The 19,700-nt window shown below is 41.8% G+C and overlaps 2 protein-coding genes across 5 annotated transcripts in view; both read left to right on the forward strand.

Moving 5' to 3' along the window:
* The window catches only part of SLC44A1 (solute carrier family 44 member 1), a 176,031-nt gene extending 171,352 nt beyond the window's left edge, over positions 1–4,679 (forward strand). For both annotated transcript variants that reach the window (XR_012922121.1, XM_012736799.2), the window contains one exon: positions 2,387–4,679. Coding sequence is in view for 1 of the 2 variants with exons in the window: in XM_012736799.2 (XP_012592253.1) it covers positions 2,387–2,401 (15 nt within the window). In the remaining variant the exon portion in view is untranslated. The remainder of the gene's footprint in view (positions 1–2,386) is intronic.
* A 6,407-nt stretch (positions 4,680–11,086) lies between these two features.
* The window catches only part of FSD1L (fibronectin type III and SPRY domain containing 1 like), an 87,948-nt gene continuing 79,334 nt past the window's right edge, over positions 11,087–19,700 (forward strand). For all 3 annotated transcript variants that reach the window (XM_012736804.2, XM_012736805.2, XM_012736806.2), the window contains exon 1: positions 11,087–11,275. In XM_012736804.2, coding sequence (XP_012592258.1) covers positions 11,261–11,275 — 15 coding nt within the window. In that variant the 5' untranslated portion in view covers positions 11,087–11,260. The remainder of the gene's footprint in view (positions 11,276–19,700) is intronic.

Raw genomic sequence — 19,700 nt, forward strand, 5'->3', positions numbered from 1 at the left:
AGTGTCATATGAAATCTTAATCAGACTATGCACTTTAGTTTTAAAATCTGCATTTGGCTTTTTAAATAATATTTTAAAATTTAAAAATAGAGGCCGGGCGCTGTGGCTCACGCCTGTAATCCTAGCTCTTGGGAGGCCGAGGCGGGCGGATTGCTCAAGGTCAGGAGTTCAAAACCAGCCTGAGCAAGAGCGAGACCCCGTCTCTACTATAAAATAGAAAGAAATTAATTGGCCAACTGATATATATAGAAAAAAATTAGCCGGGCATGGTGGCGCATGCCTGTAGTCCCAGCTACTCGGGAGGCTGAGGCAGAAGGATCCACTCAAGCCCAGGAGTCTGAGGTTGCTGTGAGCTAGGCTGACGCCACGGCACTCACTCTAGCCTGGACAACAAAGCGAGACTCTGTCTCAAAAAAAAAAAAAAAAAAAAAAAAATAGAGAAAAGCTAAATATAGTCTCCTAGTTGGAATCTTAGAACAGAAAAAAACAGTACGGAAAATTAATGAAATCTGAATAAAGTATGGAGTTTAGTTAATAGCTGTGTCCCAATGCTGGTTCACTAGTTATGACAAATGTAGTGATGCAGGTTGTTAGCAATAGAGGAAACTAGATGTGAGGTAGATGGGAGCTCTCTGTATTATCTTTGCAACTTAAACATAAAACTATTCTAAAATTAAACAGTTTATTTAAATTTTAAAAAATAGGAGGAAAGAACTCAGACAAATCCCAACTCTGTTAGACAATCACATGTTTGGCACAAGCCTAGTGTCCAGACCATGTGACTCCAACTAAACTACAACCGGTATCAGATGTCAGTCTAATCATAGGTCCTGTTATTTTCAGTGGTGGGGGGAATATCATGAAAGTGGAAACTGTGAACCAAAATATGTAAAAAATCATAAAAATGGAACTGATGGGACAGCCAGGTTTAGACGAGGTGTTGTGGAGAATAGGAAAGCATTGTAATTTCTCGAGTGAGGAACTGATATAGAGAAAGCAATGATTTAGGGATTTATCTATCTGCAGTTTGCCAAATGGATTGCAGCTGGGAAGAAATCTGAGGCAAGGGAGGGGGGAGATCAGCAACATGGCAGTAACTTGCATGTGAAACCAAAGCCTCAAGACTAAAACCCTAAAATGAAATTTCTGGTAAGGGTTTCAAGCAACATTAGTCTTAGTGCCACATACACCAAGCACCTGGGGACAAGCAGAGCCTATTGTGGAGACAGGTGTAGAAGAGATCTTAGCTTCACTCCATTAGATATTTAAATCATAAAACAACTTCATGCCCCCTTGTTCCAAGTACAAGCTCTCCTGGCATCTTATGGTCACAACTGTATCTTGTCACCTCTGCTTGTCCTGCAGTGGCCCTGTGCTTGTTTTGATGGTCAAGCTACACTTATTTACATTTTTAACCCATCCTAATGGGTTTTTGAAAACTTTTCATTTGGAAATGGTTTCAAATTTGTAGGAAAGCTGTAAGAATAAGAATGAAACATAGGACACCATATGTTACATATTTTTATACCTATTGTTAAACATTTTACTCCACTTGCTCCTTCTTTCTCTCTCTCTCTCTATATATATATGTATGTGTGTATATACCTAGTTCTTTTGAATCGTTTGAGAATAATACACAAACATCATTGCCCTTTAGCCGTAAATACTTCAATGTGCGTTTCCTAGGAATAAGGATATCCTTTTACAGAGCCACAGTATAGTCGTTACCTTCAGTTCGTTTACTCAGTCTCTGTTTCTTGAATTGAACCAAACTATGGGAACACCCATTGTCCTGGTCTGACCTGTCCCACGGCCAACTGAATCACAGGAGTGAAAAATTCAAAGTTTCGTTTCAATTTTAGGTTTGTGTTTTTGAGAGCACCATAGAATCAGATTTTTCAGATTAGCTTGAAATTTGACTCAGTATGGGTTTGACTCAATTCGGCTATTCTACTATATAAACCTCCTTGTCAAAGAATAATAATAATAATAATAATAATGCCAATAATGGCAAGCACTAACCTAGCTTTCCTTACCATGTGTCAGGCACTGTTCTAAGCACTTTGTAATTATTAACGCATTTAATCTTCCCAACGGTCTTAAAGAAACCATGATTGTCTCTGTTTGATACACAGGGAAATGTAAGCACAGAAGTTAAATAACTTGCCCATAAATACACAGCTGATAAGGGGGTAGAATCAGCATTGGAACACAGCCTCTCTCAGATATCTTTAAAATGTGTTCATCTAAGCGTGTGTGTGGGGGGGTGTAGCCTTCTTACATTTCATAATGTTTTCTCTAAAGATGATCCCTATTGATTGCCTCTCATTGTGTTATGTTCCCCTAGGGGAGAAGCATTCATTTTCTTGATGTGTTGACTTTTCAGCTGAAGAAAAGGTGACTGGTCTCATGAGCCCGGAAGAATGAACCCAGAGGAGGCTGTTTACATGAAGTTCTCCCACTCACCAGCTGTTGAGAGTCTGTGGAAGAAGAGGAGGATCTTATTACTTCAATGAAAGCATGCAACGGAGTTTCCCAAGCCACCAACAGCCAAGTGGCTTTGGTGCAGTGGGGCTGTCTAATAAATGATTCATCAAAAGTGTTTGATACAAACCTGTCTTGCAGCAGTGTCTTCAAATGTAGTGTTGCTTTCTCTCTTGCCTCATGTATGTTTAAGTGAGTCCCCCTGCTCACTCTAGTGCCAGTACTGGCCTGCAGGCTGGATCCACCATGAAATTCTAGTTCAAGCTGGGTCTCTGATTCTGCTATTTATAGAGTCAGTGTGGGTTAGTAAGTACTATTTACTGAGTGCCTGTTCCATGCCAGGCACTAGGCTGGGTGCTTTACATACATTTAAGCCTCACAGAAGCTCTGTAGGGTTATACCTATTATCTTCATTTTGCCTATGAAGAAACGGAGGCTCAGAGAAGTTGTGTGCTGTGAGTTGCCAGAGTCAGAATTCAAATCTAGATCTAACGCCAAAGCCCCTCCACTCTAACACTGTTTTGTGTATTCTTGCTCCAGAGATAATTACTCCATCATATTAGCACTGGTATGATTTCCGCTTACGAACAGGGGTAAGGATGGCAGTGTATGTGTATGGGAAGTGTCTGAAATGGAGGATCAGGGAGTCTTTAGAAGCACAGAATAATCACAGAATTATTTTCTAAGAAAAATAACACGGTGTTATTTTAGATCAGGGGTTGGTTGATAAAATATGACCTGTGAGTCAAATCCAGCTCCCAGTCTATTTTTGTAAATAAAGTTTTATTGGCAACACAGTCACATCCAATCCTTTATGTCTATGGCTTCTTCTGCTCTACAGTAGCTGAGTTGCATAGTTGTGACAGTGACCATATGGTTCTCAAAGCCTAAAACAGGGGTCCTCAAACTTTTTAAATAGGGGGCCAGTTCATTGTCCCTCAGACTGTTGGAGGGCCGGACTATAGTTTAAAAAAACTATGAACAAGCCGGGCGTGGTGGCTCACACCTGTAATCCTAGCTCTCTGGGAGGCTGAGGCGGGTGGATTGCTCAAGGTCAGGAGTTCGAAACCAGCCTGAGCAAGAAAGAGCGAGACCCTGTCTCTACTATAAATAGAAAGAAATTAATTGGCCAACTAATATATAAAGAAAAAATTAGCTGGGCATGGTGGCGCATGCCTGTAGTCCCAGCTACTCGGGAGGCTGAGGCAGCAGGATCACTTGAGCCCAGGAGTTTGAGGTTGCTGTGAGCTAGGCTGACGCCATGGCACTCACTCTAGCCTGGGAGACAAAGTGAGACTCTGTCTCAAAAAAAAAAACAAAAACAAAAAACTATGAACAAATTCCTATGCACACTGCACATATCTCATTTTGAAGTAGAAAAACAAATGGGCAAAAACACCGGCATGTGGCCCATGGGCAGTAGTTTGAGGACGCCTGGCCTAAAATATCCATATCTGGCCCTTTCAGAAAAACTTTGCTAACCCCTGTTTTAAATGACTTTGGAAGAACTGTTTTCATTAAGGCTAATTTATTATTTTTTCCATCTGACTGAAATACTAAAGATAATCATTCTATTCTAATGGTGGTGATGGTGGTGGTGGTGGAGTTGAACTTGGGAGGGCTGTCGAGATCTAACCAGGAAAGGGAAGGGGCAGAGCAGGGGTCCTCAAACTTTTTAAACAGGAGCCCAGTTCACTGTCCCTCAGATCGTTGGAGGGCCGGACTACAGTTTAAAAAAAAAAACTATGAACAAATTCCTATGCACACTGCACATATCTTATTTTGAAGTAAAAAAACAAATGGGCAAAACCACCCGCATGTGGTTTGAGGACATCTGGGGCAGAGAGTAGAAGGCAGAGGTCTAGGCCTCTGAGTCTCCAGGTCAACTCCACATCCCAGACTCCTCCCACTCATGTCCTTCCTATTCTTCCTGCCAAATCAAGTGTCCAAAATAACTCATTGCTCATAAGCATGTAAGTGGCTTCCCACGTATAATATGCTCAAATCCCAACGCCTCAGCCTGGAATACAAAGACCATAACAATTTGACCCCTACTAATCTTTCTACCCTGTTTTTTTTTTTCCTTTTTTTAATCATGAGAATATCATGCCCAATTTGTGTTTATAGTTTAAAGCCAATTTTCTTGTCTTTGATTCACTTTTATGTAGCAGAAAAATAAATATATACTACTTGCAGGTGTTTGTCTTAGTCCATTTGGGGTGCTATACAAAATACAATTGACTTTGGGGTGGCTTATAAACAATAGAAATTTATTTCTCACAGTTCTGGAGGCTGGGAAATTCAAGATCAAGGTGCTGGCAGACTCAATGTCTGGCGAGGTCTTGTTTCCTGGTTTGTAGATGGCACCTTCTTGCTGCCTGTTCACTGGGTAGAAGGGATTAGGGGCTTCTCTCAGGTCTATTTTACTCATCCCATTCATGGGGGCTCCACCTCCGTGGTCTAATCACTTCCCAATTCCATCACCTTGGGGCTTAGAATTTCAACAAATGAATTTTAGGGGGGACACAAACATTCAGACCATGACAATGTTGTATTTTATAAGAGGAAGCCAGGCTGAGCTTTCATATATGATGCCACTTCACCCAAGCTAAAAGGTATAAACAAATGAAATATGTATAAATGAATTAGTTTTCTGCAGTAGACACTGTCCAATTGTATTTAGAAAAAATATTTTGCCATTTTTAAAATTGCAACATCAGAAGCTTTCTCTCATATTGCCATGTATTTTTCATAAAGATAATTTTTGTGGCTGTAGAATATTCCATCTCCTATATGTTCTAAAGTTTTCCCGACACTTCCCAGTATTTGCGCAGTGAGGGTTGCTCTCTCCACACGTTTCATCTCCTACTTCCATTCTTTGTAGTTGTTCTCTCTCTTCTCACCTTTGGGTTTCCGTGGAAACCCACCTCTGCTCAGCCTGTTTCTTTGGCTTGGAAAGGATCCTGTCTTGCCTTCCTGCCTGCCTGTCCTAAGTCCTTCCCTTCTAACTTAAGCCCTGCCACCTTTCCCCCTCCAATCTTTTGTCATGGAAAAGTACAGCTTGACCTTCAGTATGTGGGTTGGATTTCAAGCAGCTTATTTTTCCAGGAAGTGCTGACATAGTTCCATCTTCACCGGGCAGCAATGGCATTGCAGTATCGAAGGGCTCACAGACACTATTATTTCCCTGGTGCTGTACTTAGGAGAATGGCTCATTTTAGAAAATAATAATAGATGGCTAACATATATATTTTCTATATATCTGGCATTATTCTAAGCCCTTTACATATATTAAGTCATTTTTCTTCATAACAACCCTATGTCAAATGGCTATGGTTAATACTCTCATTTTACACATGAGAAAATTGAGGTGCAGAGAGGCTAAGAAATTGCCCAAGGCCACACAACTGGTAAGTGGTAGATTTGGGATTTGAATTCAGACAGTCTGACACCAGTCTGGGTGCTTAAGTAATGAAATGAAAGTGCAGCTAATTCACCACGGCCCTTTGTCTCCCTAGTCACAACCTGACCCATGCCATTTTCTGAACATTTGCAGAGGAAGAGGGGCTGCTGGGCAGTGTTCTTACCGGGAAGAGTGAGTCTACTCCTCTGTGTTGGAGAGACCTGGCTGGGGCCCAGCAGCCTTTCACAATGAGGAGACTGACAGGCAGATAGATTTGCTTTGTTCTTGGTTATTCTCTGAATATGATGACTCCAGAGGCATGGCCAGAGCCCAGACAGGGTATGTTGGAAGCACTTGTGCCTTCTAGACCATACTCATCTCAGTGTCCCCAGTGCCTAGCATAAAGCAGGCCACCACATGTGCAGAACGTATTGTGACACAGTAACATCATAATGGCTAGAGTTAAGCTAACCACCTGTCTCTGGCTCTCCCTCAGGAAGGAGTGGGGCCTGTTGCAATGGACCACATGGGGGTGAGGGTGGGGAGAGGAAATTTAGGGAGGCTTCCAAAGGTGAGTGTAATTACAAAATGGAGTCAGAAAGGGAATGAATTGTTACTGGCCTCTAGTTTAGAGAATGATGGAAGCTTAGCCTTCAGGAAGATGTTAAAAGTTATCTCTACCAGGTACCTTTCCAGTGCCTAAATCACCCTATGACAGCTATGCTAAGCAAATTGCCCAACCCCTGCTTGCATACCTGTGCTGATGGGGATCTCACTACCAAACATAGTCTATTCCAGCTCTGTACGAAAGTTGGACATTTTGCTGAATGGGAATCTGTCTTCCTGTACTTCCACAGAAAGGTGGAAATAGGGCCTAATTCTACCTATGGGATGCTAGAGAACATCAGCTCCTCTCCCACACAACAGCCCCAGAAAAATTTGAAGTTAATGATTATACCCTCTCTGAATCTTTGAGGCTAAATACTAACAGATGCTTTTGTTGTGTCTCATCTCACATGGTTTCTAGGCCCTTCGCCAGTCAGGTTTGTGTGCACTGACTTGCTTCCCACTGGGCTCAGCGCTCTCCAAGTATGGAGCTAGCCCACCCCATAGCATGCCAGTCCACATCAGAACTGAACCACTCTTTCCCTCCTAGGAGACTCTGTCTCTAACGAGTACCTAGCATCAGAAATTAGTGCTCTGATTTCCAAGGGGTTCCAGCGCTTTTGAGTGAGTTTGGTTTGCTTTTTAATAAGAAAGGGGCAGGAAACACAGAATTAATTAGGTTTCTATGGTTGGGAAGAGACGATAATAGCTAATTTTTTTGAATGCTTGCTATGTGCCAGACACTGTTCCAAACAGAACATGAATTATATCATGTAATCCACTTCCCAATCCTTGTAGGTGCCACTGTCATGCTTCCTATTTTGCAGTTGAAGAAACTGAAGCTTAGAGAGGCCTTGGGGTCATCCTGGGCTGGGTGGCATATGCTAAGACTCAGGCCAGATATATTAGCAGAGAACAATGGGTGAAGATTTTGGGCTTCAACAAAAGGCAGCCTCTGGCTAGTTGATTATGCTTCAGAAAAGCAGGTAGAACAGTGAAAAGAGGAGTTGGAAGGAGAATGGGTCTTCTAAGGCCTCAAAGACCCAGAGGAAGAAGAAACCATACAAGGGTAACACAGAAAGACATGATGTGTAGGAGAGTAATATTAGTAACAGCTACCACTTGTTAAATGTGCACTAAGCCAGGCATTTCATACATAATCTCCTTCAATCCCCACAACAACCCTTAAAGGGAATTAGTACTATTATGATCATCGCTATGCTACAGATAAGGAAGTTGAGACCTAGTGAGTTTAAGTGACTCAGGGAAGGCTACAGAGCTGGGAAGCGGCAGTGTCAGGATTTAAATTCAGATTACTGACACCACGACACCACCCATGGCCCTGTCCTGACTCCCAAAGGGGAAGACTGCTGGCAACACTGAAGGGAAGGAAATTTCTCTCCCGGGATCCCAGAACTGATGAGGCAGCTCAGAGCTGCAGGCAATGCCTGGCACCACTCAGAGAGGACAGCGAACCCCGTCCTGGGAGAGACAGTTTTGCCTGACTCTCTATATAAGCAGTGTCAACTGTAAGGCTCTCCTAATGGGATTTCCTCAGAAAGAGGTTCCTGGAGGCCCAGAAACTTCAATCAGATAAATATCTATGACTAGATATGCTATCTCAGAATCTATCTCAGAATCAGAAACCTAAGTCTTGAAATGGTATTTGTTTCTATGCACCTGTAGTTCTTTTACTTTTTAAAAACAATTTGCTTTCTCTTAGTTCAATGCTCTTCAAGTTTTAATGTGCATCAGAATCAGCTGGAGGACTTGTTAAAACACAGATTACTGGACCCTACTCCCAGAGTGCCTGATTCAGCAGGTCTGGGGATGAGGCCGGAGAATTTGCACTCTTGACAAGTTACCAGGTGATGCTGATGCAGCTGGTCCAGGGATCACATTTAAGAACAACTGCTTTACTTGATTGGTAAAGCTACCTTTGAAAATTTCTAAACAGACTCGGCTGTGAAAAGGTAAGTACAGAAAAAGCAAAAGACTTACCTAGAGGCCAGAGGCAGTGGGAGTAGGTTGGGGTATGGACTTAGTGCCCTGCTTGGTGAATGAGTGTCATGGGAGAACCTGTATAGACTAGAAAAGACAGAAGTCACAGCCAAAGGACTCCTTGTTCCTGGGTGGGAATGAGGGGGAGCGAAAGGCCCAGGATGAGCTGGCCAGGGGAGCCAGCTTGGCCAAAGAGATAGCAATCTGGTGAGGACAGAAGTCAAATGGGGTAGAGCTGTTGTCCAAAGCTGCAGGCTCCTGGCTGGGCTGCAGGGAAAGAACTGGGGAAGCTAGAGGCAAGGAGCCAGGAGTGAGCTCCTGGGCTGTTGCTCTGTGACAGAGTCCGGTGATCACATTTCAGCTGTGACTCACTGCCTCCAAAAGCCTCTTTCTTCCTCCTCCTGTGGTGGTGCCTGTCAGTTATAAAGTGCCCAGGAATTGCCCTCTGATAGTAATGATATGAAGTCCTTGCAGCAAGAGAAGTGTGGGCAGTTTCCTCCCCTTAGTGGTGGGCCCTACAATGGCAAGCAGGGGCAGGGCTGGGAAGCACGCAGTCTGGTGTTTTGGCCTCTGATGTCTCCAATCCCCAGGCTGCATTACTCCCTCTGGGCAACGGACTCAGCCGCAGTGCACAGTGTGGAGAAGGGCCTTTGTGGCTGCAGCAGTGGGCTAGTAGCTGGGCACCTGCCTGTACTTACTGCTTCTCATGGAATTGGGGAGGCTCAGAAAGGAGGCTCCCTTCCCTTGGTACCAGGAGATGGGCATCTCTTTGTAAGACTGCATGCCACTACTCCTTTAAGCTGGCAGGAGCAAAATTGTGCACATAGGTTGACCCTAGCTTTCAAGGCACTACCTGAGCCAAACTCTCATTTTCCCTTCTGTGCCCTTCGTCCTATTTCTTGCACATCTTTGTCTTGTTAAAAAAGGTTTTATTGAATGCATACTATGTGGCAGGCCCTGTGCTGGGGATACAGATATAGGTAAAAGAAGTCTTGGCCCTCAAGGAAACCACGGTATAGTTGGGAGACACACGTGTAGATATGACAGTGTTGTAGGATAAATGTTGTTTTTCAGTCACAGAGCTCATCTCCTGCCCAGGGTCTTCCTATTTGCTTTTCATTCTGTCTAGAATGCTCTTCCCGATTCTTGTGTGGTTCATCTAAGTGACTTTAGTCAGGTCACTTCTGTGAGGCCTTCCCTAGCCTCCCTATGGATTTTTTTTTTTTTTTTTCTGGAGATAGGGTCTTACTCTGTCACCCAGGCTACAGTGCAGTGGCATCATCATAGCTCACTGCAACCTCAAAGTCCTGGGCTCAAGCAACCCTCCTGCCTCAGCCTCCCAAGTAGCTGGGACTACAGGCACTCACCACCATGCCCAGCGAACTTTTTTTATTTTTGTAGAGACCAGGTCTCTCACTATGTTGATCAGGGCTGGTCTTGAACTCCTGGCCTCAAATGATCCTCCCACCTTGGCCTCCCAAAGTGTTGGGATTACAAGGGTGAGACACCACCATGCCTGGCCTCCCTATGGAAAAGTCAACCCTCCCAATTCTCTAAGTTAATTTACTCCATGTAATTTTTCATTTTAGCACCGATGACCACTTTGCACATTATTATTATTTTTAGGGTCATTCTCCTATACTAGATTGCAATCTCTGTGAGAGCAGAGCTTTGCCACTGCTGACTTCTCAGTTTGTAGAACTGGTACATAATAGGTACTCAATACATATTTCCCTTTTATTCATTTATCATAAGTGATTGCCCAGTTGAACTTTTTTGAGCCTCCCCAGAGTCATCCAAACGAGACACGACCTGTCTGCTTGGGGAATAACTTTTTAAAGCCTTTACCTTCTCAAGCTTTCTAAAGTCTGTATTGACCCTTAGGCCAGACGGTGCAGGTTGCCCACTAACGACTATTATTTACTTACTTAGCACTAACTGTGTACTGGACACTTCAAAGACGTTATTTAATCCTCACAATCCTCTGCAAAGTCCGCATTATTTCTTACTTTACAGAAGATGAAACAGGCCCAGGGAGAGTGACTTGTTCAAAATCACACAAACAGCAAGGTGCTCAGGGTGGGCTCTCTGGGCAAGGACTACCAGGTCTCAGAGCTCCCATTAGTTCCATACCCATACTACTACACTCCCCTCCTGTCCCCCTGGCCCTTTCCTCGTTTCCGCCACATCCCCATCCCAGCCCGTTTCCTCTCACTGGACTGCCGGGCTAGGTCTAGCCTGGCTGCCCCTCTCAGGCCAGTGTGGGGAGATGCTGCGGATGCGCGCGGGATGGCGAGGGCTGATGTGTCTCCAGGGCCAGATACCCTTTCCTTCCCGCACCCTCCCCACGGGCCCGGCGGCTGTGCGCCCCGTGGCCTATCCCAAGGCCTTCGGCGATCGCCCTCGCTGGAGGAAAAAGGATGAGGGAAGGGAGGAGAGGCTGCAAGAGGACTACGGGAGGCCGACCGGTAGCTACCCTAGTCCCCCCTCTCCGCCGCCGGTTCCCGGGCACCGACACTCCGCCCGGCTGCAGCGCGCAGGCGCGGGGCGCTCCTCGCCCCCCTCCCTTCTGCAGGCCGCCCTTTCACCCTGGCAACCGCGGCGCGACGGCGGCGCGCGGACTGGGCGCGGACGGGTGCGGCCGGGCGGCGCCGGTGCGGGCTGAGGCGGCGGCCCTGGCTAGCGGTCTTAGAGTGTCTCCCTCGCTCCGCTTCCTCGCACGGTTCCTCGTCGCGGCTTCGGGCCCAGCGGGCTTAGCCCCTCGCTATGGACTCCCAGAAAGTAAGGGGGGTCGTGGGGGAGCGCGGGGCCACCGAAGCGGACCGGGCCGGCAGAGGGTGGGCGGGGCGCCCGGGCGCGGAGGGCGGTGGGCCGGGCGGGCGGGTGCGTGCGACGGTGGAATGCAAGGCCGCCGGGCCTCCCTCCGGGCGGGAGCGAAGCGGCGGCTGCTCGGATGCGGGGACCGCGCCCGGTGGCCTGGGCTGGCCTCTGCCCTGCCCTGTGTAATGGGCTGTGACTCTGGAGGAGAAACGGGGAGCCATCTGCCTTTTTAATCAATCACTTTCTGCAGCGCTGCAGGCCCCCTTTGATTCCCGCAGCCTACCAGCGTGCCAGGGAGGGTGTATCCCTGATTAGCACACGAGGAAACCAAGGCACAGCCTTGTTTGGGGTTTCCCTGCTGACACCGAAGCTGGTGCTCTTTACTCAACTAAGTCTCCTCTTTTGGCACCATACAAGCTCTTTAGTTCAGGGACTGAATCTCCTTTGTACAGGCAACCCCCTTTCCTTCCCGTGACTTGCTCCTAAGCAGGTCTTCGTGCTTGTTGAATTGAGAGAAAAGACTACAATTGTCAGGGCAGCCGTCCCACCCTCTCAATTCACCAGCTCGTGTTGCTGGTCACAGCTACCTTGTGCTCGTTGTGGAAGGTTTTATACTTTCCGAACAAGTTGAGGAAAGGATACAGAGCCAGCCTTTTCGATTTACGAAAAAAGGTTTAGAGAACATAGCCAATGTCTTGAATACAGTTAGAAGTTGAGTTATTAATATTCAGTCATAATCTCTATATGGAAATCAACTACCTTGTTCTCTTTGTTATATTATAGCGTAATTAAACTATAGTACCGTGCAGGAAAGAAAAACAAGTGTTATTAATAATGTAGCAGGGAAAAAGACGGGCATATCTAAGAGGCCATTCTTTTCTATTATTAGATAGAAAGCACTGGAAAGGCATTAGAAAAACGTTTTCTGCCTGGATTCACTTTCTTGAGGAGTACTAGGGGCATGAAAGAATAGTGGAGTGATGGGTTAAGGCTGACTATTACAGTATTTAACAAAAGTGCACATGATTTCATTGTATGCCTTGGTCTTGAAACTCAATTAAGTATACTTAATTTTTATTTCTCTGTTTTTTAAAAATAAAAAACAGTTTTTTTAATGTGTGTTTTTTTGTGTTTTGAATATGTGTACATTTAAAACATCATTTCTGCTTAAAATTTTAAAACATCTCAAAGCTTATTAGGTAAAAGTCATATGATATTTGAATGGACATTAGCAGAGGTCAAATGAAAGAGCCAGAGACTTGGGTTCTAGGGTGCTATTTATTAGCTCTGTGATAAGAAGCAAGTCACTTAACTGTGATTTACCTATTTCCTTATCTGTGCAGTAAAAGTAAGAATATTTTATAGTGTGATTATAAAAATCTGATAAAATAATTCATTATGAAGACATATTGTATTTTTGAAGTTTACAAAGAATAAGTACTAAAATACTCCATGCGCTATAAATTGCAGAAAGTGTTTTAATGTGGATCATCTTATTTTGTCAGGGTATACATTATCTTCACTTTAATGAGGAATGAAGAGTTAGAGATTGTGACTTCTGCAAGTTCATGTTACTAGCCATAACTAAGATTTGAACCTTTTTGTTCTCATTTCAAATGATCTTGTATTTGAGTATCTATAGGGTTCTATGTGCAGTTTCCCCAGAGGTAGCAAAGAATTATCTGTTTTTTCTTATTGTACTAATGCATCTTATTTGTGATAACTTTGAGAATTGACTTCTCAATGTTAGAAAATATGTTGAATTTCACTGGTAGTATCACATAATCTTTTGTTTTATAGCTTTAAAAAAGGTGTGCTTTTTTTTTTTTTTTTTTTTTTTTTTTGAGACAGAGTCTCACTTTGTTGGCCAGGCTAGAGTGAGTGCCGTGGTGTCAACCTAGCTCACAGCAACCTCAAATTCCTGGGCTCAAGTGATCCTACTGCCTCAGCCTCCCAAGTAGCTGGGACAACAGGCATGCACCACCATACCTGGCTAATTTTTTCTATATATATTAGTTGGGCAATTAATTTCTTTCTATTTATAGTAGAGACAGGGTCTTGCTCTTGCTCAGGCTGGTTTCGAACTCCTGATCTTGAGCAGTCTGCCTGCCCGCCTCTGCCTCCCAGAGAGCTAGAATTACAGGTTTGAGTCACCAAGCCAGCCTGGTTAATGCTTATAACCAATTTAATGCTCTGAATTTGAGCTTCGTTTTTACATATGAATTACTGCAGAATCATTTACATGCCTCAAATAGTAATGAGCTAAGCTGGATATTTTTCTCTTTAAATAAGACAGAGGTACACCCCAGAAATGATTTTTAGAGATTATTTCCTTTGATAGAATATTACATTGAAAGTAGTAGCAGGGGTGGTACCTTAGTACAGTATAAGGAAAATAGGCAAGGACGGCTTGAATGTGTACCTGTTTGTAAGGCATTGGGATTTGGACTTTACATTATTAAGAGGATGACTCTGTAGCCAGGTCTTCAGTTCTACTCTTTATAAGCTATATGAGCTGGGATAATTTGCTCTGTATCTACATTTATTCATCTATAAAATAGGCATAGTTTTATTATACAATTGTACTTACCTCAGAGTATTGTGAGGATTGTGTTCATTTTTAAAAACCACTTAATGCCTATCATAGAGAAGTACTTACTGTCTCTTAGCTATTTTTATTAAATTCATAATCCCAGCCTCAGAATAACTCCCTTTCTTATCCATTTTAGACATTTTTACCTTTACAGCATGTTTTCTGCTTTTATATCTGTAAGAAATGATTTCATGTGGTGGTGCCAAAGAAGAATTGTTAAATCCTAATTGAAAGAGGATCAGAAGCTCTGACTCACCCAATCTGACAATAGAAGTTAACTGGACAGTCTTACAGAAGCTTGATGGTGACTAGTCAACAATTGGATTAGCTTGACCAGCTGCTTTTTTGTCTGTGAAAATAACTGGGACTTCAGTGTTAGGTTAGTAACAGATGCTCTGTTTGAGTAGAGGAAGAAAACATAATTGCGTCGGATATGTAAGACATACTGTTGGATACAGGAAACCACAGTATTATCTCCTAGAAATAAACAGAGGGATTTTGTTTATATTGAGTTTCTGGGACACTTTTGAGAACAGGATGTGTTATGGATAGGTAGCTTTGTTTGATACTCAAACCTTTTATGTCCTTAAGTGGTTTTAAGATAAAAATCCCAGAGGTTTCTTTACCTGATGAAATGTGCATATTAAAAGAAAACATTGAAACAAATAAGACATTTGCACCTTTTTAGAATCTTGGAGCTTGAAGTTTGATAGTTGAATTTTGTACAGATCATTTACATTCAGAGGGATCACTATTTCTAGGAAAAGTACTTGCTGTAGGAATAAAAAAGGATAGAGAGGAAGGGGGATGAGATTCCAAAGGAAGTCACCAAGAGCATATATTGTCATTTTTTGCTTTTCCCCACTTTTTTCTACATATTCTTTACTTCCTACTTAGCAAGGGGTAGTGAGTGACAGGTAAAGGCTTGACTACGACTGGACAAACCTAGATTGGGTAGATTGAACTGAGCAGGAGGTGTTTTAAAACTTGACAACCTGCAGCAAGTAGTATATCTATACTTGGCTTCTTTTTTATTTTATTTTATTTTATTTTTTTTATTTTATTATTTTATTTTATTGAGACAGAGTCTCACTTTGTTGCCCAGGCTAGAGTGAGTGCCGTGGCATCAGCCTAGCTCACAGCAACCTCAAACTCCTGGGCTCAAGCAATCCTCCTGCCTCAGCCTCCCGAGTAGCTGGGGCTACAGGCATGTGCCACCATGCCCGGCTAATTTTCTCTCTCTCTCTATTTTTTTCGTTGGCCAATTAATTTCTTTCTATTTTTAGTAGAGACGGGGGTCTCTTGTTCAGCCTGGTTTTGAACTCCTGACCTTGAGCGATCCACCCGCCTTGGCCTCCCAGAGTGCTGGGATTAGGCGTGAGCCATCAAGCTGGGTTTTTTTTTTAAAGAACCTAGTTGAGTCTAGTGAAAATAGTTAATAAGTGGTAGAGAACATGATTTAATTAATTAATTAATTTTTTTTAGAGACAGTGTCTCACTCTGTCACCCAGGCTGGAGTGCATTGGTACAATTATAGCTCACTGTAGCCTCAAACTCCTGGGCTCGAGCAATCCTCCTACCTCAGCCTTCTGAGTAACTAGGACTATAGGCATGTGGCACCACACCCAGCTAATTAAAAAAAAAAATTATTTCAAAATATTAAGGGGGCACAAGTGTTTTTGTTACATGGCTTGCCTCAGGGCTGTAAGTGTGCCCATCACGCAAATAGTGTTCATTGTACCCATTAGGTAGGATTTTGCCCCTTCTGTCTTCCCACCCTCCCTCCTGCTTGATTTCTGCTGAATTTCACTTCCCTCTGTACAGTATTTGCTCATGGCTAGTTCCAATTTAATAGCAAGTATATGTGATGTTTGTTTTTCCATTCTTCAGATACTTCACTTAGAATGGTCTCCAGTTCCAACCAAATTGTTGCAAAAGGCATTAATGGCTTTTTAAAAATAGCTGAGTAGTACTGTGTGGTATACATATACCACATTTTGTTAATCCACTCATGAATCAATGGGCACTTGGGTTGATTCCACATCTTTTCAATTGTGAATTGTGCTGCAACAAACATTCAAGTGCAGGTATCTTTTTGATAAAAAGACTTCTTTACTTTTGGTTAGATACCCAGTAGTGGGATTGCTGGATCAAAGGGTAGGTCGACTTTTAGTTCTTTGAGAAATCACCATACTATTTTCCATAGAGGTTGTACTAATTTGCACTCCCACAAATAGTATATAAGCGTTTCTTTCTCTCTGCATCCACACCAGCATCTATTGTTTTTAGACTTTGTAATAAAAGCCATCCTAACAGGAGAAAGGTGATATCTCATTGTGGTTTTAATTTGCATTTCCCTGATTAGTGATGTTGAGCATTTTTTCATATGTTTCTTGGCCATTTGTCTGTCTTTTGAAAAACTTCTGTTCATGTCTTTTGTCCACTTTTTAATGGGGTTCTTTGGTTTTTTTTTCTTGCTGATTTGTTTATTTGTAGATTCTGGATATCAGCCCTTTATTGGATGTATAGTTTGCAAATATTTTCTCCCATTCTGTAGGTTGTCTCTGCTGTATTGATTATTTACTCAGCTACGCAGAACCTTTTTAATTTAATCAAGCCCAGTTTATTTATTTTTGGTTGCTGCAATTGCGATTGGGATTTTAGTCATAAATTCTTTGCGTAGGCCAGTATCTAGAAGAGTTTTTCCTACATTTTCTTGTTGAATTTTTATGGTTTCATGCCTTACATTTAAGTCTTATTCATCTTGAATTAATTTTTGTGAGTGATGAAAGATAGGGGTCCTGTTTCATTTTTCTTCATGTGACTATCTAGTTTTCCTAGCACTATTTATTGAATAAGGCTTTTTTTTCCTTACAGGATATCATCATCTGCTTTGTCAAAGATCAGTTGGCTGTATGTAGATGGTTTTATATCTGTGTTCTGTTCCATTGGTCTATGTCTCTATTTTTGTGCCTATACCATGCTGTTTTGGTTACTAGCCTTGTAGTATAGTTTGAACTCTGGTAATGTGATGCTTCCCTGATTTGTTCTTTTTGCTTAAGATTGCTTTGGCTATTTGGGCACTTTTCTAGTTCCAAACACAGTGTAGAATTGTTTTATCTATATCTGTGAAATATGATGTTGGTATTTTGATGGGAATTGCATTGAATCTATAAATCTTTTTGGATAGTATGGACATTTTTTATTTTTTATAGAAGCAGGGTCTCACTGTTTTCCAGGCTGGTCTCAGACTCCTGGCCTCAAGTGATCCTCCCACTTCAGCCTCCCAAAGTGTTGAGATAAAGACATGAACCACTGTGCTCAGCCTAGAACATGATTTAGATAAAAACCTGGAATTTGGTCTCTCTTGCTACTCCAAATAAAATTGCTGTTTTTCTGTTTATATGTATACATACACATGTGTATATGTATATATGTCTCCCCTCCCTTCTGCTCTTTTTCTTTTTTTAGGGAGGATCTTAGCTTTCTAAAGTAGAGCTGTGAGCAAGAAAGTATAAATGAAAACCATACTGACATACTTATGACTGCTATATTTAAATAAATTTCATTTTTTTATTGAACTTGGGAGTTTTTAAACATTAGTGAAGCAGACTTTTTATTTTAAAAACATAGTGCTTCTCTGCAATGCTTGGCTGAATGTAAGCAGAATTACTCGTGCAGCAAACATGTATTGTTTGCCATAGTGATAGATATTCCACTCCAGCCTAGGATGGAAAATATTTTAAAGTGGTGAATTTTGTCTCCAGCCCTCTTTTTGTATGTTTTTCACCCTCTGTTGGCACTTCTTCCCAGTCATCAGGATCTGGTCTCAGTTATTGATGCTTGTTGATTGACAATTATATTTGAACTAATTTATAAAAAAGTGTTAGCACAGCTAGCCTGTGTACTTTCGTTATGTTATAAATATAAGTAATAGGAGTTTATTGTAGGAAAACGGGAGATATAGATAAATGAAAATAAAATAAAAATCGCCCATAATTCTTCCACGCTGAGAAAACTTCTTTCAACATTTGTATTACCATCTAGTCCTTTGATGTGCATATAGAATCTTAAGAAAATTTGTGGTCTCATGCTATATATACTGCTTTATAATATACCTTTCACATAATATGTCATGAATACTTTTCCATGTTAATCATTCTACAACACTCTTAATGATAGCAGAATTATTTTGTATGGCTGTATTAATTTTTTTTAGTCAGTACCTTTTTGTTGTACATTTATGTTTATCCCAACTTTTTAATGTTATAAATAACACCAATGTACATTCTTGTAGCCAAGTCTCTACTTACAGCCATAATTATCTACTTAGAATAAGGTAGTAGAAATGGAATTACTAAGTCAATGTGTATATACTTTAAAAACGTCTTTTGGTATTGTATCGCCAGGTTGCCCTTGAGACGGGTGATGTTAGTTTGTACTACTTAAACTAGCAGTACCTGAGAGTATCCCCATCTCTACTCCCACTCTAATGGTGGGACCTCTAGTTTCCTTGGCCAAATACAAACCTCCTTGACTTCACTGGGTAGAACAACCAGTTCAAAGGACGCTGCACATGGTTAAGGCTGCTTTTGCAGCCTCTGACATACTATATTCTTTCAAAGAGGAGACTACCTCCTTTTCTGCCTTGATATCTTAGGGTTCAGAGTAGAAAGGCAACATTCCCTACCAGTTTTTTTTTTTTTTTTTTTTTTTTTATTACTAGGATTAGATTTTTTTGCTAGCTGGTAAGCTAGACAATCAGAATTGATTGTCAATTCAGTCTTGGTTATGTCTGTATACAGGTAATATTCCCAACCATTTCACTGTTAGAGACAGTGTAGCTTTCCACCAGTTAGCTATTTTATGATTATCAGATTCCTGAATTTCTCAGTTCTCCTTTTTCACCTTCTTATATCATATCTGAGCATGATACTTTTGTTAATATTGCCATAGCTATGATCAACTGGTAAGATTCTGATTGTCTAGCATACCAGGTGTATAGAACTTTCTGGATTTCAACTCTTGTCACCTAATTCAAAGGAGAGGTTTGTGGCATGGGGTGATGCAAGTATCATTTCTGGTGATGGATGGGCCTTTTCCAGGAATGCTACATGCTGGTTTCATTAATCTTTCCTCTGGTTGAAGGAACCCTATGATTATTTTGTACAGTCTCCAACAATAACTAGCTTAGGATAGTGTAAAAGCAGAGGTTCTGGAGACAACCTCTTGGATTTGGATTGTGACCATGTTGATAGCTGTGTGACCTAAGACAAGTTTCTTAACTTTTTGAACCTTCCTTTTTCCCAACCATGAAACACAAAGACTGATAATACCTTTTTAAAAATCTGTTGTGATGATTTAAAAAATATTCCATGTTAATTTAGCACAGTGCCTGACACATAGGAAGTGCTTAATAAATACAAACTGAATTGGCTGTAATAATTTGACCCCTTTTACAAATTAACTGCCATGTGAGTTGTATTTAACTCATGCTAGTTTGAGCTCGGGGCCTCGTGAAGCATATGTAACTCACAGGTCTCTTCACCTTGAGACCTTCAAGAACTATTTTTCAAGTTGCATATAACTCACACACAATAAAAAAATAACAGATTTTTTATTAAATTAGTAAGGATCATTTTGTTTTTGGTTTTTAAAATAAACCACTGTGGCCCCCAAGGAAAAAATTTTTGTTTCTAATGTGTTAAATTATAGATTCATTAATGGTATTTGCAGTATTTTTAGACTTGCGTTATCTCAACTGTCTGGAATACTAATGTAGAATTTGACTCA

The sequence above is a fragment of the Microcebus murinus genome, chromosome 12, assembly GCF_040939455.1.
Source record: "Microcebus murinus isolate Inina chromosome 12, M.murinus_Inina_mat1.0, whole genome shotgun sequence".
Classification (NCBI taxonomy): Eukaryota; Metazoa; Chordata; class Mammalia; order Primates; family Cheirogaleidae; genus Microcebus; species Microcebus murinus.